Source organism: Pezoporus wallicus, unplaced genomic scaffold (assembly GCF_028554395.1).
Source record: "Pezoporus wallicus isolate ANWC-B61680 ecotype Strahan unplaced genomic scaffold, APGP_CSIRO_Pwel_v1 contig_4485, whole genome shotgun sequence".
Lineage (NCBI taxonomy): Eukaryota > Metazoa > Chordata > Aves > Psittaciformes > Psittacidae > Pezoporus > Pezoporus wallicus.
This window is the reverse complement of record NW_026641983.1, coordinates 645,001-668,261: the sequence shown is the minus strand read 5'-3', so window position 1 is coordinate 668,261 and position 23,261 is coordinate 645,001. Positions and strand designations below refer to the sequence as shown.

The window sequence follows — 23,261 nt, the reverse complement described above, 5'->3', positions numbered from 1 at the left end:
ACTACTACTTTTTTTCCTGCTTGCAGTACACCCTTCACAAATTCAGACATTGTGAAGTTTGGTCATTGTAGGCAAACAGATTGCTGACATGTTGAATGCTTCCATTCATTTTCTGCTTGCTTTGCTCCTTGCATACTTTTTTTTAGGGCAAGGATGAACTTTTAGTAGTGGGTTTAGTCCTTTCTGAGAACAGAGAGAAGCTGGGTTCTGTTTCATCAGTGAGTACAGCACTGTCATTAATAATTAGAAAAGTCAAAGAATTTTCATTACAGGTGATGATCTACAGAGAACGAAGGTGGTGTTTTTGTCAGACTGAAAAGTGAACATGATAGATTGTGAGGTATTTCTTTTATATTAATTGCTGTCTTTATATAAAAATGAAATAATGAAGAAGTCTATTTTAAAATATAACTGGACTGCCTATCTTTAGCCAAGATACAGAACTTGATCTTTAAATGTCTGTAGTTTTCAGAGATCATGATGTTTCATTAGTAGCATTAGTCTTTGATCTTAGCACAAATACTCTTTAAGTACTTGAATTGTGAATCTCTGTCTTGCCCTTATCAATCTTGTTTCTTGCAGTTATTCATCTGCAGATGATACATTATATATTTAGAACATTTCCATTTCTTGATCAACATTGTTGGCATAGGTGGTATAATCAATTGACTTTCATCAAACTGTACTCTTGTCTCAATTTAAATTGGTACTATTCTTCACAAAGGTATAACAAGAATTCATATTGTATTGCATAATACGAAAGTAAGAAATTCAATTTCATGGGAAGTCACGGAACTTTGCATCTTTAAAATGGTGATGAAACTCAGACAAAATTAAAAACTAGGTGTATGTTCAAGACTGTCTTTGTTTTTTCCAAATGATTTTATGTCAAGCAATGAATACTATTTTGCTGACGCTTTCTTTGGCTTTTTGTCAAGTACTGTAAATGAATTCGTTAATAGGAGTTATTTTTGGGCAGCATTAGTGGGTGGTAGTTTAAAGTCTTAACAGTGATGCATGATACTTGACCTACTAGTGTATGCCATCTTTTCATTAGTAGTTCTAACCTAAGAGGTAGTTTGGCTTAAAAGAAAGAAACAGGTTGGATGGAGCTTTGAGTAACCTGGTCTAGTGGAAGGTGTCCCTGCCCATGGCCGGTGGTTGGAACTGGATGAACTTTAAGGTCCCTTCTGACCCAAATCAGTCTGCGATTCTATGATTATATGAAACAAAATGAAAAAACCCCAAGCCTGTGGTGATCAATCATTATTTACGAGCTAGTCAACTACTATTCAAGACAGTGTATCCTAGGCTGTCCAAATAAGAAGCCTTCTTCTTGGTATTATTAAAAGAAACATTCTCACAACCTTATTGCACAGGTTTATTTAATCATTTAGGTCAATATTTTTTATTCTACTCAGTTTTAATAAGTCATAAGAGCAACATTTGTTTTCATGGGAAAGATTAGATTGAGATGTTTAATAGAAAACTGACACCCTTTCCCAGCCTGAAGTTAGCACAACTGCAGTGTAATGGAAAGATGAACGTTTCCATTTTTCTTCCTCTACCACCAGTCTCCGTCTGCCACCAGTGAGACTGTTGTAGATGGCAAACGGGATGTGCATCTAAACAGTAAGCAAGGCTGAGAGCAAGGGCCATGAGCACTGTTGCATATTACACAAGCAGAAGCACAGAGACATTATTTAACAGCAGCATGTTGTAGGGTTTATGTATACAGCAGCTTCTGGTTCTGCTTTTTGGCAAAAGCAGAGTGTGGGAGGAGAACAGCAACAAGAAAGATTAAAACTATGGTAGTAAAATTATTAAAGGTTTGACAGTGAACTATTTTATATGTATTGATTAATGCATATCAAGAGGGCCGACGTTAGGTAGTGATGCTGGAATATATAAAATAATATTAGTGTAAATGTTAGATATATAACATGCTACCAGTAAATAGAAACTAACAATCATGAACACATTTTCAAGATTTAGCACTGGAAGAGTATGCATAGCTAGTTAAAGTTTGGTGTGGCGACTTGGGCTGTGATTTAACTGTTCTCAGCATTTACTACAGGCAATGTATCTTGTCTATACTGTGCTTTGAAATCTGTTAATTAGCTTGTGCCATGGAAATATGTCAGCTAATACCTGGCAAAGTCACCCTACACAGATCTGTATATCTGCAATGGTGTAGTGCACACTGGTAAAAGCTAAGAGACTTTTATATTAAGCACATGCTTCACTGTAAGCAGTAGTTGCACTTGCTCTAGGGACCCTCTATTTACATATTTAATATTTATAGCCTATTTATTTAATTTTATAGCCTCTGTTTAATTTAAGAGTGTTCTTGGTCAGAAATGTGGGGTCTTTTTGAGAAACAGTGAAAATGTGACTTGTGGGTTGCATATTTTCTTCCTGTTTTATTTTCAGTAGCATAGATAACTGTGAAAGGAATGATGAAATAAGACCCATTATTTGCTTTCTGTGAAAACCTTTAATATTGAATCTCAAATTATGGTGTCTTTCATCCATGTGAAGATTAAACCTTCCTAAGACACACAGAAAGTAATAATAGGAAGTTACCATAATAGCATCAGCCTCAGTCACTACATTATTATTTAATATTTTTCAGTTGAAATGAGTGCTTTTCTTTATCATTATCTTTAAAATTTAATGTAATTAATTTTTTTATTTTTTTTTTTAAAGCAGGCATACCAGATAGAAACATGCTAGAGGATATTGATAGCGGGAATAAAAATGTCTACATATCTCCTGAGTGCATTAATAGCAAGGGAAGGGAGGGGTTTAGCTTAGGGAAGGATCTGGTTGTCCTGAAACCACCAGTATATTTCTGGTTTATAACTGCCCATCATTCTCTCCACAGACTACAAAGAGGTGTTGAGGGGAACTTACCTTTCTAGTTTAAATTTTGTCTTTTTGAATTTCCCTTTATGACATCTGTTGGGTTTGACACCAACTGCTGTCAAATCAAAGTTCATCTTAGCAGTATAGAGATTTTAATAAAAATGAACAGAAAATGTTTTAAGAATATGTTGTTATACTTCATATTTAAGTTCTTATCAACTTTCATCTCTTTCGTTTTGGTAGTGCCAGAACGAAGGGATTCCCTTCTGGGTAGCCCAGATGTCATTGATACTGCTCCAAGAAGAAAGCAAAGACAAAGGACAGCTAAGCCTGATAGGACAGGATCTAAGATGGCTTCTCACCAGACAGAACTGTCAGCCAAGGAAAAGTAAGCAGTTTTCAAATATATTATACATATATATATATATATATACATATGCAGATATCAGAGGGTTTGTGGTTTTGGTTTTTTGAGTGTTTTCTCATGCAGTTTCAAGTTTCAAGACCAAGTACGGTTGTGTTGTGTTCTGCATAGTCATTTACAGTCATTTTACCCAACTTTGAATAGATGTGAATGATTAAATTGTCAAGCCAAATGACTGACTGATTTTAATGCACTTCTAAAGTGACAACAGTAAAATTATTTTCTTTAATTGTCTTGGATAACTTTAAGCAAATCGACTGAAGCCTACTGAACGAATGCTCTTTAGGCTACCATATAACACTGCAGGCAGAGAAGGACGTATTTATAGCTAGTGTCAAACTAAGATGGACAGCTTCAGCTAAGTTGTGTCACTGAAAGTAGTGTTATTATGAGTGTCTTTTATCATGGTGGGTCAAACACAGGAACACTTTGTCTAGAGAGGTTGTGGACTCTCCATCTTTGGCAACATTCAAAACCCATCCTGCTCTGGTTGAGGAGAGAGGTTGGGCTGGGCAATCTCCAGACTTCCCTTCCAACCTCACTATCCTGTGATTCTGTCTTTGTAATTTCAGTGGAAATTAATTCACAATGCAATTTTTAGTAGACCAGAATAGATTTCTTTTGAAAATAAGATCACTGGGGAGAAAAAAGAATTCACTATTAAACACAAGGAGAGCAGAACTTATAGTACTTAATAAAAGATATTAGATCTCCCTGGATATCTGTAGCATTAAAAAAAACCAAACTGTAATAATTACCATTTTGCTAAAGTTTTACAGTATTATGTTACTTCTTAGCAAAAAATTACTAATTCAAGCAAACCACCCAGCCTGCTAGGGCAGCGGGGAGTTGGGCAGGAAGTTAACCTCTAAATGCCTTCACCTATGGATATGCTCCACCACAAATATGGGAGATGTACAGCCCTTGAATGCATGTCATGCTTTCTGTTTGACAGGAGGATCAAATGACAGATTGTGATCACATTTGCAAGTGCACTAATGAATACTTATTTCTGAGCTTTCCTGCGCAGACCTGCAGAAAGATTTGGTTCTTTGCTCATAAAGACTATGCTATCACATAAAATTATATCCCACTGTTCTTGCTTTGACAAATTAAAGCTTATTTAGAATTATTTTTCATTTGTTAGTTTTGCTGACAACATTAGTGCTTCTTTCATGTTTGCCAGGCAGTGAAAGAGCAATTACAAACCAAACATTAAGAGCCTAATGCTGCCTTTATATTGCTGCATCTTAAGTCAATTGATACAAGATCCTAAATCAGAAAAAAAAAAAAAAAAGCCTCTTTACTGAAGGAGAGCATCTAAGTTTTTATTTTCTTTTTGTCTTTCAGATCTTTTTTTTTGAAAATACAGTGGTTTTCAACACAGTCTTTGTTATCACATAATAGGAAATATTTCTTAATCTTTATGTATTTCTCCCAAGATTTTGGAGTGTGGTAAGAAAGTACTGCTTATGCTTAGAGTTAAAACCATCTAAAGTAGATACTGAGTCATGAAAAAACAAAGGATTCCATTTCCATGAATACTTTAGGTTTATGGATGTTGAGGCTAGTTGTGTAGAAATAATCTACTCCTTTGGAATGAAAATATATTAGATGTGCCCAAGAACACTGAGAAGAATGCAAATAAAAATCTGTTTAACATAGAAATTAGAGCAAAAGTAGTACTGGCTTTCTCATGCTTTGTGTGTGAATGCAGTGTTAGGAGAAGGAATTGATTTGCATTTATCTATATAGACAACTACTATTACTGTGACAATTTATGCAAGCGCTAATTTTTCATTTTTAATGACACCTGGAAGCATGCCCTGGATAATATTTAGCTTAGTTCTCAGGAAAGAACTGAACTAGGATTTGTGAAACAGGGTTTGCTGAATGAACTGTTTAATTATTTGCTGAGATAAAGATGTCCTTTAGGTAAAGCAGAAATTCAGAATAATTAGTTGGTCAATGAACTGCCAATATTTGGGTTTTTCCAGCTCTCTAGCAGGTTGTTTTTCAAATCTGAACTACCCAATGAAAAGAAATGCTTCTTTAGGCAGACAGATGTTACTTAAAGCAGATAGCAGTTAACCTGTGGGTTGCAATTTGCACATTTTTGAAGTGTGACAAAGGATGCTTCTTATAGTTCAAAACATGATTGAGTCAGGAAGTAAAATAAAATTACTCTGATTCCAGGAAACTGTGATGGTATTGGTAAAGCTTTAACTGTAACTTAATATCTGGCAGTTTCCTAAGGTGCAAAGCAGAGATAATATGTAAGTCAAGATGCAAATTCTACTTTTCGTGATTTGCATTTCATACTTGGAGGAGAAAAATTAATAAAAGCAATCCCAATCCACAGTTAGAAATTAAGTTTACTGATGCATTACCGAAATCTCTGATGGGACTATATATGAATAACACTATTAGCTATGTAGAATATGAATTCAATATAAAGGCTTAAGCTTATGGTCTGTCAGCCTGAATGCCATGAATAATTGGATATTTCTATAGTAACTTCACTTTAAAAGTATTGGAACCTATTTGAGAGAAGATAGTACTTACTGAAGCTGACAGTTTTTTTAATGTAAGTTTATAAATTAAGCATAGTCCTTGAATACAGAATACTGTATGTACAGTATAGTATGTGTAGCTTGCACAATCTGTAGTCGTAGAGTACTGTGGAAGTCAGCCAGTACTGGGGTCTGTATAACTAAAACAAAAGTAAATCAGCAAAGCTTTCTTTCTAGTACAGCCTGCAACTATCACTTTGTTTCCACAAGGAAAAATCTATCTTTCTGCTTTGGTTTATCAAAATTGTTTTTATTCAAAGAAGAAAAAAGCCAAAGCCTTTTTTTTTTTTCCTGTCATTTCTTACTAATAAAGGATCTAGTGTTTTAGTCTTCATTCATGCCTTTAATTCAATTAACTGAGAATTAATAGGTATTATTTGCTTGCCTTTTATATAAAGAAATGTGTTTACAACAAGCACTGTGACTTTGACTTATTCTGCATATCAAAATCTTCAGTTTTGTATGTATAAGCCTAGATTTGTACATTTGACGGTTTTTCGTTGTTTGGGATTTTTTTTTTTTTAATTTAAATTTGACTTTACTTGATTGATAATTCCTGATTGGTAAAACTGAGTGACTGTCAGAATCAGCTCTACATGTAAACTGAAGAAAAAGGTGCTTTCCCTTAGCTTCAGTGTGTTTGATTTTGCTGTAATACTGAGATGCAGTCGTAGCCTCACTGAATTTAATAGGATGTTTGCCACTAGTAGTTTAAATCTTTCTTTTCAACACATGAATGCTACTTTTCCAGGGAGCTCAAAGTGTTCAACATATAGTTGGCAGTCCTCATAAACATCTGTATGAAGTAAAAGAAAAATCACACAACCCAACGCATTTGCATGCTGTTATCTCTTTAAGTTTTTCTCTCACCTCTTTATTTCCTATAGACTTTGTACATATATATAATTTATTCTAAAAGAAAGCTCTTAGCATTATATTCTAATATGATAGTAAGCTGGACTTGCCTTTCTTTTGATAACCTTCTACCCCTTCCAAAGCACTGAAAGCCTGTGGTATGCCAGGATTACCCTGGGGATCATCTCTCTGCATTTGTTTAATTTATTGCTTGTGGTTCTTATTCTTAAAGCCCTCATGCAAGGTTTGTTTAAAATGTGGCTTGCCACCACCAGTGATTCAGGTAGCAAAAAAGATAGATTTGTCCTGGAATTTGGCATTGTCAGAAGGTTACTCACAGACATTGACATTATATCTCAGACAAGTAATTCTTTTTCGTAAAGGTTTAAACAAGTGAAATTTGTATTCCATTGAAAATGATACAATAACCTTCCATGGCCCAGAGGGGGTATAAAGTTTATATCACAGTTACTCCCTTTTGAAAAGAGATATATATGTGAGTTCATGCTGACCTGTAACTTTTTTATTCATTAAGTGTATTTAATACAATTGGAGAGAACTTGCAGATCCTTTCCTGGTGTGACAAAACTCTATGATCACTGGTGTATCAGTGAGTCAATGTAATGTCTATGTCCAGGACTGATAAGTTCATTCCTGCCATAATAAATGTATGCAATACAATGTTTAGGAACTTTTTATACTTAACTCATTAAGGCTGAAATGTAAACAGGGTAAGAAGTATCTTAGAAGTGGACAGTTGGGTTCACTGGAGAGACTGAAAAAAATTTTAATTAAGTCTTTTGTGTTTCATACCTGTGTTGTGTGACTTGTGGCTGTACAAAAATGGGTGTTGTCAGAAGAAAAAAGGATAAAAGCCTTCGACTAAAATGCATAACAGTATTTGCAGTAAGAAGTTGCAAAAAAGTTGAGTATACAACTGGGAAGACTAAGGCAGATATAAATACAACACAGTGCAGTTGCTTTTCTTGTGGTGACACCCTGGCTTTCTTTGAGCGAGTGTCTTTAACTGAGTAGCAGATAATTAGGCCTCCACCATCCATGTTGGAAGGGATGATTTATTTCCATGGGAAGTGCAAGGAATTGGTACCTGCAATCAACATTGCTCCTGACTCCCCAGGGAAAGATGGGAAAATATGAAGGCTGATAGCCCAGGGCAGGGAAAAATGAACGTAATTTGCTGACCTCTGAGACTGCAATTTCTCCTGGGCAAAGTCACTCAGCTCTCTAGTCTGTGGCCAATCACCAATTCTTGTCACAAATAATAACCTAATAATTGACTGCTGATGGAAAAGTTATTACTCAGGAAGACTGACAGGGCCCTATCCCATGTTTTCTCAGGGCATATTCTTTAAAGCAGAATTTTATCGCTGTGACAATTCTGGTGAGATATATGCCTCAAATGATTAATTTATAATGTATCTCATTGAAACTGGTAGCTGTTATAAGAGGATCATTTAAAAAATTAAAACTGTATCTTCTTCCATTACCTTTCTGGCAAATAATGGTTGGATTTTTTTTCTGACAAAGTTCTTACACTGGAATGATGTCTGAACTATATTTTCTACTTTAAGCCTCTCATGTCAGTTGTAGGTTGGTACAGTTTAATTTATCACACTATATATTAGTTTTGTTAAATACTGTGGTCTTGGCTGGGGTACGTGGGAGGCAAAAGAATTGCTCCTCAACAGTAAATTACAGTAAGGAGGAGGAAAGATTGAGTGTAGTTGAGCTAACCGGCAGTGCTGGAATATTTGTTAGCTTTTGCTGGAGACCAACATACATTATTTTCAGCCTTTTACGGGGAGGATGGGCAGTAAGAGAGGGAGATTGCATTAAAAACAACAAAGAAGGGAATATTTAGAATTCCTTGGTCAACCTTGTGATTCCCGTGTGGTAGCAAACGTGCACTCTCTTTCTGAACGCTCCTGTAAAGGGCTTTTGGTGATGGTGTCAATTAAACCTCCATTTCCTAAAGCAGCTCTTCAGACTGAATTGTTTTCACATTATTGTTAATAGGAAAAAGGAGGTAATGTAGATGTCTGGGATCTTGATTATACACATTGGCAGGAGATTAAACCTCAACTGATGGAAAGCCGAAGTAACCATGCTTGCCAGCTTAGTCCTGATGTCAAAGATAGACAGCATGAAGAGAATGAGATGAAAGCTTAACTATATTAATGAGATAAAGCTGCCTCAAATATCTGTTTTTATTGTTCATTAGACTGATCATAAAGTAGGTATTTTTTACTGGATTAAATTAGAATATTCCATATATCACAACATATATTGTGCAGAGCAATAATTCCTGAACTCATTATGGACCCCATAAAATGCTTTGTGACACAAAAATACACCAAAACTCAGTATTTAAGAACTGATTTCATGAACACTTGCAAATTCTTCTGCTCCACTGAGGTGATTTGTCGGCTTCTGCTCAGTTCAGTGTGCTTTTCAAAGGTCAGATTCACTACATGATGCTATTAATCTTCTTATTTTTATTTGTATTTGCCCTTTTCTGCACTTTTTACCAATGAATTATCCTTTCATCCTTCCTCTGCTCCCCAGAAGTGCCCCTTCTCATCAAAGCAGTGCTGAAAAGCTATCATTTAGAATTAACAATACTTTTCAATTTCTTTATGCTAAAATAAGCAATTAATCCTGTTTAAACCCCACAGAACTATATCCATGGAACTTGTCTGTTCCAAAGTCACTGTTTTTACAATAGTGAAGGCTGTGTCTAGATTGACTGTTTTCACCTGCTTAATTTCACTGTTTCCTGCTAAGTGTGAAGACCTACATCCAGCTAGTAAGAAATATTATAGCAGACTTCAGTGACGTGCTGAACCTACCATATATAATATATAATGCAGAGTACATTCAGTTTCCATGGTTTTCTCTCCATCTCCATGTATGTGTTTTATGGCAAGTTCATTAAATTTACTGGTTTATAGTTGTCAAGGGTGCTGTTGAAACTAAGAAGCAGAACATTTTCCATTCTACAGTGCTTGAAATCAAGTGCAAAACCATGGGAAAACCAAGGAGAAACAGGCTCCAAGTAAACAGACTTGCCCTGAGTTTTGTTTTAATCCTCTACCTTATGCCTCATGAAGCAAGTTGATCCTTCAAAAAAACTTGGAGGAGGAGCAAGAAAAGGTCTAGCGGGTACAGAAGAGAGTGAAAGATGACAGTAGACACATTGCTAAGCAGTTAGATGAGAGGGAACAGGGTGAGAGCCCATGATTTGTGCATTTTTTTCCTGTTTATCACTTACATATGTTTCCCCAAAGCAGTACATTGAGCACTTGAAGTCCATGACAGTGGATTTTCAATAATACGTAGACCATTCCCAAGTTTGGTCCGTATGGATAAATATTCATAAATTTATACACTGTGACTAATATATACGGTATGAGCAAATGCACTTTCATGGTTGGTTGAGAGGACTCATCTGTTTCTGTCAGCTTGCATCAGGATTCGGCATGACATTAATCAGTATCCTTTTTGATGAGTTCTGCCATCTGTGGGAGGGTATATGACGCATTCTTATGTATCCATCTAAAACCTTGTAGAGTAAGAGAAAAAGGGTTGGGCAAATTTCACATTGTGTCTCTCAAAGTAATTTAACTACCCTTTCAGTCTCCTTGAACATAAATAAAAACAAGAGCTTATTAGAAGCTCTAGGAGGTACAGAATTAGATTAATACAATCCTTGTTTACGTAGAATATTGATGGAGGACTTCCTTGATTATTTAATAACACTTAAAAAAAAAAACCCTTTAGTTTGTTCAGCTATCAAACCATTCCTAAAATTTTCATCTAGCTATTGCAAGCTTGTACCTATGAACAGTAATTTAAAAATTAATTACATGCTTGTATTTTTCTTCAGATTGTTAACTGTATAGCAACTGTTGAAAGTGGACTTCATATAAAACTGAAGGAAAATGTTCAGTATTCAAAAATGATCAATGAAGGAGACATTATTGTAATGCATGTTAAGTATCAGAAGTGAGATAAAATAAAAGGCTCTTCAAAATGAACTCAGTGATTCAAAAGACATCAAGTGCTAAGGTGAATTCAAGTCTCACAGCAGTATAGCCATTGACATCAACATTTCATCCTGTATGTTTAGAATAATACAGTAATAATGACTAAAACTGAGGAAAAGGGACAAATGTGCACTTAACCACTACTATTTGATAAAGGTAGGTTTCATTCTAGGATTCATTCTAGAAATAGATGAATTTTCTAATGGGCTTCATGAAAAGCTAATAATTAATTACTCATCAGTATAGAAATAAATGTTTTGTATATCACTTCTACCATTTATGTTGGTATCAGAAAGAGAATTTGACATCAGAGACCCATCTATTACATTAAAAGATGGTACCATCTAGCCATATGTTTCTCTAGAAAAGGCAGAGAATATACTTGAGAGAAGAATTTGGGAGGTTGTTGAAAAAGGTGGTGATTGTAGAAAAATTTTGAAAGAAATTTGATTGAGGTTTTAGAACATCTAATCACAGAGAGTACATCAATGAATTTAGCAGTAGTTTGGGAAAAAGATCAATTTTTTTTCCCCCCATATTAAGAAGTTAGCCACATACTCTTTAAAATTATCAGGCCACAGAAAGAAAACTGTTATCAACATTAATTCTCTGCAATTTGCTCAATCTACCCCCCAGATTCCTAAGCCATACTTTAGAATATTTTCACAAAGGTTATTTATTGCTCAGAGAGGAATATGGCACATTATTCATCACTTCAACGTTCCAGGGCAATTTGCTGAACTTTGAAGTTGCACAAGTGTAAAACTGAAGTAAAGTGATGATAAATCATGTCATTTAATTTCTAGTGGTGATGGGAACCATCTAGACTATTATTGCTTTTCCTCCTTGGAGTTTCTCCCTGGGTAACTATTAAACTACCTAAACAAAATTCTGCTTTTACTAAAATATCCTAAAGAAAAATATATTTTTGTGAAGAAACTCTTCAAGCCTTTAGGTTAAAATACACCACTAAATGCTAAAACATTTTTCCAAATAGTATAACTACTGGGTTTGCTGTTGTTAACAAATAGAGAATTACTTTTGTGCTCAGGAGCTGTATCATTTTGAGCTGTACTGAAACATTTGTTCAGAAGGAATCCCTCAGTATGTAAATAGTCCCTTTTAGTTATTTATCTGTGTAGCTACAGCATTGCCTGAAGATGTTTGGTCAGGGAAAAAAAAAAAACAAACCAACAGATTATACCCGGTTGTGTTGACAAAAAAGTGATAGACTCTGAACAGCTATTTCAGGTAAAGTAAAACCAGATTTGAAAACACAAACAGAAGATCTCCAAATGCAAATAAAATATTATCAGGATACGACGAGTTCCCTGTTGGCTTTTTAACGGATACTTTGTGAGCTCCAGATTCAAAGTTTTTAAAAAAGCCAAAGCATCAATGGACTTTACTCAGAGTGATCCCCAAGCTAGTGTAAGCAAAATTTAAAAACCAGTATCCCCCAACCACCGATAATGATGTGGGAGAGAAGCAGGGTAAAGAACAAGAGCAGAAGGATGCAAATCAGTTCCTACATCATATACCAAGTTTGTGCAACTTACCATCAGGGTACACAGTCTATTTCCCAAAGCTGAAAGCAACAGTGGTTAGGTTGGCCAACAAGCCACTGAGGAGCGATGTCCTATTTGCCCCTTTAAGTAGGTGGTGGCTGATGAGTCTAAACACAGATAGTACTTAGTAAGCTATGGGCTTAGGTTTAGCTCTACTAGCCAAACAAGCAGCATGACCACAGCTGTTACGATATGCTTAAAGTCGCACCACATTGGTTTTATCATAGCATCACAGAGTGGTTTGTGTTGGAAGGGACCCTGAAGCTCATCCAATTCCAATCCCCTGCCACGGGCAAGGGACACCTTCCACTAGACCAGGTTGCTCCAAGGCCCATTCGGCCTGGTCTTGAACACTGCTAGGGATGGGGTATTGTCCTGTTAGCACCTTGGTTGGGTGGCGGCTGAAAGCACACAAGTGGGAAGGTAATCACAGACTCATGGAATCATAGAATAGTTTGGGTTGGAAGGGACCTTCAAAGGTCATCTTCACCTAGATCAGGTTGCTCAGAATCATATCCAGCCTGACCTTGAATATCTCCAGAGTCTTCTCTTCTCCAGGCTGAACAACCCCAACTCTCTTAGCCTTCCCTCAAAGAAGAGGTGCTCCATGGACATGTTTTTTTTGCAGTAGGAGAGTGAAGAAATCAGAAACATTATGGACACAGCAGGAGACTTTAAAAAATTATATGAAGGCACTGAAATAAATAGGGCTGGGATTTGTAAGAGCTGGAGGGGGTGTAGCAATGTGGGATTTAGTGAACAGAGGGATGTAGTTTTGCCCAACTGAGTCTTTATTCACTCTTTTGTAAAAGAACCCTCAGTCTTCTATTTGTCTTCCTACTTTCTCTTGTCCAGCATAACACTTGAGAGGCATATAACGATGGCCTTCTACATGCCTGATATGCATCTACACCTTTTTGCTCTAAATAGTACCAAATCAACCATCACATCTTAAGAGAAAATTATGAATGCTTATTAAGACTGTTTATTCAGTATGATTTGGTGCAGGATGTTGCCAGAGGCCACAGTCCCAGGTTCACAGTGTTTCTAATGAAATTATTTGCAAAGTTGACATGTTTCTGGTGCTGTTATAACCTTTTCTTAGGCTAGATTTAAAAAAAAGTCAGGGTTTCATGTTACCCTAAGATGGTGCTTGCCAGACACACCTTTTTTTTTCACGGTTTCTTGCACACCACTCCCAGTTCTGCACTGACTCCTTTGTTCTGACTTGTTCTCCTTTTGCCAAGCTAAAAAGCTACAACTTATTTCTCTATTACTTCTACCCTTCCCATTGCTGAGATCCCTTTGCAAAACCAGCTTACATATAGATAGGCCATATTGTATATGGTGATGTGTGTCATTGGCCTGAATATCTTCTGATGTTAGCACTTTAAAGACTATTTTTATCTAACAAGATAAAGAAATTACCTGCCTTTTTCGAGCATTAAAAGTGCTTTTCAGATGCTTTGAAAGTTAACCCAACTTTCAAATCAGTGACAAATCTCCTTTAAGAATAAATTTAAGCCACAGAGTGTTTGAGAATTTTCCAGACACCATTTGCGTTTAATGATACCGAAGGATAAATTTCTATTCAATAGAGAAATATGCAAGTGAAATAAAATGATAATTTGAGGCATATTTGTGTTAGTTAAGTTCAATATCAGTTTTTATATATGTTAAACAGGCTTAACTTTTATTGGCCAGATAAGTTTGCATATTCTATGCATCCCTTCAAATCCTGAATCTAAGCTGCATGTTCATATTTTTGTTTCATATCTTCACTTTTTTATTTGGCATTCCTGTCTTCAGTAATATTTAAGCACAGTATTTAGTTTTAAAACATTCTTCTAGCATTTATTTAGGTGGTGTTACCTTAGCATTAAAAAGCTGAGTATCAGTTTAGGACTTCCAAATCATTAGCATTAAAATTTCTGTCACACCTAAAATTGCTGTCCTTTAGCAGGGCACAGACATTCCAAATGTAATTGAGTTCTCTGCTTTTAAATATATTCCTTGGCTGAGTCATGTTGACAAGTGTTTTGCATCTTGAAAACTTTCCAGTTGTTAGACTTAGTCAGTTTGATGTGGAATTCAAAAAATGAACCAAAGTGAGCCTTACACTGTCTGCACCTGTGTGTAGGTTAACTTGCCATCATGTGGCATCTCCAAATATTACTCTTCCATTGTGTGTTCTTACAAAAGTATGTTGTCTCCTGTAACACAGTCTCTATTGTCTCCTAGAGCAAAATGTGACTGCCATAATGAATGTGAAGAAACAAGGAAGAAAAGAGAAGCCAGATTGATTTCCTGAGCAGTTCTACCTAGAAGTTTAGATGATGGAAACACAAATATAAGACCCACAGCTGCAGGTTTTTTCTTGAGGCAGCTCATAATCTTGTTGATAGCATCTTGGAATAGCTTTTGGAATCCAGTCTACTCCATTTATGGCATCTAATTCAGGCTATTATCTCACCTCAATTTTAGGTCTAGCCCAAGATAAGGTAGGTCTTATCTAACAGATATATCAGTCAAATTTCTTGTAGGATTAATTGACAAAATAGGTACCTTGGAAGAACTGTGAAGAACAGTCTGATTCATCTAGCTTAGATTCAGCACAGTCTCAACAAAGCTGCTGCTTTGCCCCTCTGGGTACTCTAGGGAACCAATAGGAAAATTTAGGTCCTTCCATGTGAATATTTGTATCTGAAGCTTATATGAGAACTCATAGATAATACCAACTCTGAAGCTTCCATTTTTATTATCATATTTCTTGATTTCAGAAGAATTTTGCTGTAGATTTGAGTGTACATAGATTAAATGAAATGGTACGAGGCTTCAGTACCAGTCAAGTATTCAAGAAAAAATATAATTCCTTGATGATGTATACATGTTTAATTGGATAAATAGGACAACCTCCTAGATAAATGATGTCTGACAGATCATAAAGCTGTCTAATGTTTAATTATAAATAAACTGTCACACAGCACTGACACAAATACATGACAAGGGCTTAAGCAGCTGGCTTCAATTTTATTAGAAAGCACTTCTGAAGAAGATATAATTAGGCATAAGCAGTGCATGGATATAGATAAAGGCCAGAAAAATTCTTGGTCTGTTTAGAGACTTCATTAAGCAAACTTCTAGAAGGCAAGAGTTGTAGAGCCTGATGTTTTCTTCCTGCTTTCCCAAAGCTCAAGTTGTGTCTTTTTGCTGGCTGGACATGACCATTTCCTTACAATCACCAGCTTCTGTCATACATTCAGCATTAAGGAGATGGCTGTCAGTGTTCTACCACACTAGACTTTTTGCCTGTTGGGAAGTTTTCAGTCACAAGATATGTCAAAATTTTAATAATATCCACCTTGTGCCACCTCATTCTTTCTGTTGCTGTGAAGACAGTAGCAAACCTAGTTCTGCCTCCTCCAAGGAAAATTCCTTCTTGCTTCTGCCTATTTTGGTAGGATATAGCCATATAGGTGGCTATGCTGTATAAAGTATATAGACTGTCCTACAGAGTATTTCAGTATCCTGGTACTGTGGACAGATTGCTGTGGTTGAAAGAGACAAACAGATGAGATATCAGCTGAGCTATAGCCTGTCTATCTTCCTGCTTACTAGATCAAATCATGATAGGATGATTTGAGGAGGTAGTGGCAACTGTAGGGAAATAATCCAATCCATCTGTGTCTTTTACTTAGGTCACTTCAAATCCTCTATCCATCCAACTGGGCAAGGATTTTCTGTATGTGACAACTAAATAGGATGTACAATGCATTGTCCTGCGCTAGAGAAGCTGACTTAGAATATATAATTTTCATTGCATCCCTTTACTTTCATACCTAGACTCCAAAGCCAGATACATTTCACTCCTTGTGTACCTTCCATGCAATTTTAGACACTTCTCAAAACTGGTTTTAGTGGGCCAGATGTTTTCTTTGGTTACCATTGCACATACTTGATTCAGAATAGAGTACCTCTTCTTCAACTGTGAATAGGTGAGCCCTTGTAGGCATAAGATCTTCTGGAGCCTTTGTGAATCCATGGAACAATATGCCTCCTAGGCCTCCCAAGGACTGAAGACCACTACATTGTGTCACAAGACAGTACCTGGTAGGATCACTCATATAAACTGATTAGTCAGGGATTTATCTTCCCATGGGGCATACACCTATTTGAGTAGCTTCCTGTACTGGCTTTAGTGTCAAGCCTAGTTCAGAACAAGTAAGTGCATTTCATGCATTTTAGGTGTAATCTGTTGGTTGTTGTCATTGAGACTGATGATTAGCCAAATTAGAATGGATTTTGCTAACAAAAGATTCAGTTTTAAATAAAATGGATTTTTGCTGCATTCAAAACTCAGGGAAAAATGCTTCATGAACTGAAAAAACAGGTTTTTGCTAGGGAAAAAAAGGAAAAGGTCTGCTAGAGTTGTTTTGAATTCCAAGTTAAATTTATTTTTAAACTGTGAACACTGTCACTGGAATATTTATGAATTTTCGTTTTGGCTCATAACCTATTAATTAACAGCACATACTTTGAAATAGACACTTTTCCTTGCTTTTCTATTTTAGTGTTTCTTATTTGTTCTTCCTCATCCCACCAGCCTGCTCAGTGCACCCATTGCTTTTCATGAAGCTAATGCAAGAATTCAAAGTTCAATTACTGATGGACGTGGATTGCTGTTCAAACAAGACATCTAAATGTTCTCAAACACCTTGATGAGCTACGTGTTCACAATGTGTTAGATCAATGAAATCTATGATGTATTTTTATTCATATTCTCTTTCCTATCAATGAATTGTCTTTTGCATCATCTCCAAAGCCCTGACAATTGCTATAGTGTTTGACGTATTTTACGTATTTCTCTCTGAAATACAAAGAACAGGGTAATAAATATTGCATGCATGACACATACTCTTTAGACTTAATAATCAGCATAGAAGGTTGACTAGGTTAGCTGTTTGCAGTTTACAAATTTCTCTTTACATTCAGAAAACACAAATATTTTCTCTATGAATGCACCAGAGATATCTTAGACTAATTTTTATTGTACTATGTGCTCTGGTACACTGTACAACTATTACTGGTATTAAACAATGCAAAAGATGATATAGTGCCTCTGTAGCCCTAATTGGAAAGCATCTGAAGATTTCTTATGCATTCATTTGCTGTTCTAGTAATGAAAAAATTGCATGCAGCTCATCGTCTGAAAAAGGTACATGTATAAGAGTGCTAATTGTAAGAGAATGAGCGCTTAGAAAAGGGATCACTTGGACAAGGGAACAAATTCTAACAAACACTTGATCAATATTGTGTGATTAAACAGATGTGTATAGGTACTGAAATAAATACTTCTTCCTTTCATGTTTGGACCCAGACTCCTCACTTAGTCTCAATTGTAAAAGTCATTTGGAGGTGGACCTGCTTTTAGCATTGAATGGTTTTTTTTGTACACACATCAGCCACATGCATACTGATGTACTGCAGTGGGCTTACCTCCTATTTCACTGGACCTCTACTTTCCTCTTTTTTTAATCACACCATGTCATTTTGCATATGCCTTTCTGACAGCTTTATCCAGAAAGGTGAGTGTGAAATTATTCATTCTAGAGGACTGAGTCCTCTGTTACTTCAGAATGCAGCTCTTACTTTGGACAATGCCATAACTACATAGACCTGAAGTAAACTACTAGATTTTTACTTTCGTGAATTGAAATTTAAGTTTCTTATTATACATTTCAGAAGAATTATTTTCATAGGTGATTTCATAGGGGATTTTCATAGGGGATTATTTTCATAGGTGCTGTGGTTGCCCCATCCCTGGCAGTGCTCAAGGCCAGGCTGGACAGGGCTTGGAGCAGGCAGGTCTAGTGGAAGGTGTCCCTGCCTTTGACAGGGGGTTCAAGGTCCCTGCCAGCCCAAACCAGTCTGGGATTCTGTGATGATATTATGATTTTGCTGTGTGAGAAAAGATGAGACCATAATCATAAGATTGCCATTCTTAGTAACTGCAGGGCTTTGGTAAAGAAAGATCTTTTCTTGGATGGAAGCAAAACTTTGTATGCTTTTCTTTTACCTAGCATGAAGTTTTGTTCCCCAGCATGAAAGAATAATGGTGTAATTACTGATCTCTCTTCCTGTGGTCACACAAACCCTTAGGACTTTCATCAGAAGATAACTTCATCAGAAGGAGTCTTCAAAACCTTAAAGTGAACCCAAAAGTCAGTGTCAATAGCCTAATTTCATCCTGATTTGGAATTTAGCCTATGATATCTGTTCACATGTATAGAAACAAGAGAAGATAGGAAGCCACTGAGTCCTGTAGCTCTCTGAAAGACTGCAAGAATCTAGGGATGGTGTGAGATGGGAACAGTGGGTCTTGTGTATAGACATGTAGCAGAGGTCATCATGTCTCTGGAGATAGCTCTTCTGAGAAACCCTATCTTCTCAGGAAGCTATTGTTGATTCCCTTCTAAGGGTAAAGTTTTCATGGCAGAATATTCAAGCGTAGGCTGCACTCTTGGTGTAAATGGGAAGTTTCAGTGACATTAAGAACGGTATGCTGGAATGGGATACTTCAAGCTGATGCGTGGCGAAGAAATCAGCACCCGTGTGATGTCCACTGAAGGCACCTGTTTGAACTGTACTGGGCATAAATATTTGCATTGCCTCTTTATGCTAGTGAAAGCGTAATGATACAACAAGAAATGCTCAGAAATGCTGATGAAAGGCAAACAATACTTGCAGTGCAGCTATCGGGAAGGACTAAATTCTCAAATATGGATTATCTTTGAATTTGTACTTGCTGATAATCCACTATAATTCTCAATTTAATTTAATTTAATTTAATGTGCTCTTTTAAGAGCACAGTGAGTGATCTGTTGTTTTTAGAGGAGTTAGGTGGGGGTCTTAATGAATTGAAAATGTGTATCTCTGGAGAGAAAACCTTTCATCTTCATTCCTTCTGGTCCCCATGTCTTCCTAGGGAGAATGGTCACCCACAGAAATGACCAGAATAAAGTGCTGAAAGTTGCTTAACAGGGGGAGAAACCGTGTATCACTAATCTGTCAGCTTGCCTGAGGTGATCTGTCATTTTGAGCTGTAGCTGTTGAAGCTCAAGACAGGTGGTGAGTGAAAATTGGCAGGTGAAATTACCCAGCATAAAAGGTGCTTGCCAGAAGCTGCAAACTGAGATTTTGGAGAACACAACCAACTGTTCCGGCATCTATCTCCCTGTAATTACCCGTGGCAGGAAGGTGTCTAGTCATACATGACTGGCGAGTTTAGAAAACTCTTCCTTCACCTGCCTAAGGAAGTGGCAGAATACAAAGTCTGAATTTCAGCAGAATGAATACAGTGAGGTCAGGGCAGCTGCGGAGCACTCGTAATCCTTCAGAAAAAGGCCACTCTGTACTCTCAGTGTGGAACGTTTCCTGTCCTCAGACATGCATTTTATCTCCTTTCTCTCTCTGGCTTTTGCAACTGGACAGCTTAATCACTCTAGTATTAACAGTTCCTGTGTTCCAGGGTTTGCTATAAGCTTGATTACGCAGACAAGTTATGCAAAATGAGCTATTCATTTAATAAGTGAATTTAAAGAGCAATGGCATTGCACAAGGCCCTCCACAACTATCCTTTTTTTGTGCTCCAGCTTTCCCCAGCTCCAGATGAGACAAAGCTGGACCCTAGGGAAGCAGTCTTGTAGCACAGAAGCCTCCGCCTCAGGAATTGTTCTCCTGTTGCTCTTCCTGGGATTTTCAAAAATAGAAAAGTTCTGATCTGTTTCAAGACCTTTGAAAAAAAAATTTATCAAATAGATGTTGTGCTGCATAAGCTTGCTGATAGTATTAATTTCTGGGAGGTATTTCAGTCATTAAAAACATGTCTCTGGAGTTGAGAAACCTAGCGTTTTGCTTGTTTGAAGCCAAATTAACTGAATTAATCTGATCTAAATTTGCTTTATTTTAGTGCCTGGGTGATGTTGCTGAAATTATCTGTCTTGTGTGTACCCTAGTGCTATGTCTGGCATCCAGGTATCTGATCTGTACTTGTTAATTCTGCAGCTTATCTCGCAAGATCGTAGCACCAGCCACAAGTAAGTAGTGTTATAGGGCAGGGATATGTAGTGCTGCTCAATCTATACACAGTGTTTAAAATTACGGTGGAAAACATGAAGAGTTCATATGAGAACTGCAGGCTTCTGAAGCACAAGAAACTGTACCATATGTGAGGCTGGCAGAGAGTGTTTTTTTGGGGGGGAATATAGTCCTTGGGGGACAGTTTATCAAAGGCACAAAGCAAGACAAACTGAGAAAAGTAAAGAGACAGAGCTGCCTTTGTCCTGACAGGTTTGGGATACAATGACCTTATGTTGTTGCTTCCTGTTACAGCTGTTGCAAGTGTTCCTGCCCCATCTCTTCTGGTTAAGCACTTCTGCTGAGCCTGATTACTGCTCTTTCATCTCACTACCCCTCCCTTCAGCAGGTGTGAAAGCTGGGAGATGAGGAGCAAGGGAAAATAAGAAAGACTCAGTGCTGGCACACTTGTGATTTCCCATCAATTGCTTGTTTTCTACACGTTTGTTTCACTGATACGCCGAAATTCTGGTCAGATCCTGTAAAGCGTGAGCTTCATCAGCCACTTAAGGCTTTTCTAATGGTGTGGGTTCCTACGGATGCAGGCTGATGTTTAACAGGATACTTGCAATGATATGCTGTTCTCAGTCATCATCTAAGAGAAGAAATAAAACTATAACTTCTGCAGTGCAGTAAACATCTTGAATAAAGAATTACAGTGAAAAGTACCATTGTAGGTACTTCACTTCTTTTGGCCTTGTCTTGGACAGAATAACTGTAAAGTCTTACATCCTCCGAGGAAATGTGCTTGTGGTTCTTTTCGGCAAGTACATATGCATTCTTTAATGATATCTGTTATTAGAAATAGGCAAAATAGAGAAAAATTAGAGGGAAAAAATCAGAATACATTATATATTATACACAGATCATCTGGAACATCTTTGCTCTCTCCAGCAGGAGTTAGAAATTTTCTTCCAAAATTATTTTGCTGTTTGAAGAATTCTTTTTATTCTTTTTCCTAAAAACCTTGAAAAGCTGCTTGTTCCCATTCTGCCTGCAGGCAAATTATAAAACTTACTGCTGTAGATAGAAAGAGGACCTGATACTTTCATACTTCATGGCTTTGAAAGGGCACACTTTAGTAAGCAGGTTGGATGAGAGGGAGTAAGGAAGCAAAGGACAAAAGGATAAGGGGCATTTCCATCTTTTTTTCTTCCAGATTTTAGACTTTAAGACAAAAATCTGAGATTACTGAGGTCTGCGGGGCAGTAAGAAATCATTTTTTACTTAGGCACTAAATGCAAGAGGACCACTGGAAATATAGGTCCTGCCAAACTGCTTTTGACAGCAAGGAATGCAAATACCCAGAAGCCGTAATCCAAGTCTCCCATAGAATCATAGAATAGTTAGGGTTGGAAAAGAACCTTCAGATCATGTAGTTCGAACACCCCTGCCATTGGCAGGGACACCTCACACTAAGCCATATCACCCAAGGCTCTGTCCAACCCAGCCTTGAACACCACCAGGGATGGAGCATTTACAACTTCCCTGGGCAACCCATTCCAGTGCCTCACCACCCTAACAGTAAAGAATTTCTCCCTTACATACAATCTAAACTTCCCCTGTTCAAGTTTGAACCCATTACCCCTTGTCCTCTCACTACAGTCCCTAATGAAGAGTCCCTCTCCAGCATCCCTGTGGCCCCCTTCAGATACTGGAAGGCTGCTATGAGGTCTCCATGCAGCTTTCTCTTCTCCAAGCTGAACAGCCCCAACTTTCTCAGCCTATCTTCATTTGAGAGGTGCTCCAGTCCCCTGATCATCCTCATGGCCCTCCTCTGGACTTGTTCCAACAGTTCCATGTCCTTTTTATGTTGAGGACACCAGAACTGCACACAATACTCCAGGTGAGGTCTCACAAGAGCAGAGTAGAGGGGCAGGATCACCTCCTTCGACCTGCTGGTCATGCTCCTTTTGATGCAGCCCAGGATACAGTTGGCTTTCTGGGCTGAGAGCGGACACTGAAGGCAGCTCATGTTCATTTTCTCATCCACCAACACCCCCAGGTCCTTCTCAGTAGGGCTCCTCTGAATCACTTCTCTGCCCAACCTGTAGCTGTGCCTGGGATTGCCCTGACACAGGTGTAGAGCCTTGCACTTGTCATGGTTAAACTTCATAAGATTGGCATCTGCCCACCTCACAAGCTTGTCAAGGTCCCTCTGGATGGCATTCCTTCCCTCCAGGGTATCAACCAAACCACACAGCTCGGTGTCATCAGCAGACTTGATCCCACTGTCCATGTCACCAACAAAGATGTTGAACAAGACCGGTCCCAACACCAATCCCTGAGGGACACCACTCGTTCCTGGTCTCCAGCCGGACATTGAGCCATTGACCACAACTCTTTGTGTGCCGCCATCCAGCCAGTTCTTTATCCACCGAGTGGTCCATCCATCAAATTGATGTCTCTCCAATTTAGAGACAAGGATGTCGTGTGCGACAGTGTCGAACGCTTTACACAAGTCTAGGTAGATGACACCAACTGCTCTACCCCGTCCATCAGTTTCGTAGCCCCATCATAGAAGGCCACCAAATTGGTCACGTAGGATTTCCCCTTAGTGAAGCCATGCTGGCTGTCACCAAGCACCTTGTTGATTTTCATGTGCCTTAGCATGCCTTCCAGGAGAATCTGCTCCAAGATTTTGGCAGGCACAGAGGTGAGACTGACTGGTCTGTAATTCCCCGGGTCATCCATTTTCCCCTTCTTGAAAATGGGGGTTATATTTCCCTTTTTCCAGTCATCGGGAACTTCACCCGACTGCCATGATTTC

The 23,261-nt window shown here is 37.7% G+C and overlaps 1 protein-coding gene across 2 annotated transcripts in view; it reads left to right on the top strand.

The window, feature by feature from the left end:
- The window catches only part of XRCC4 (X-ray repair cross complementing 4), a 183,831-nt gene that overhangs the window by 110,392 nt on the left and 50,178 nt on the right, over positions 1 to 23,261 (top strand). For both annotated transcript variants that reach the window (XM_057426405.1, XM_057426406.1), the window contains exon 7: positions 3,112 to 3,256. In XM_057426405.1, coding sequence (XP_057282388.1) covers positions 3,112 to 3,256 — 145 coding nt within the window. The remainder of the gene's footprint in view (positions 1 to 3,111; positions 3,257 to 23,261) is intronic.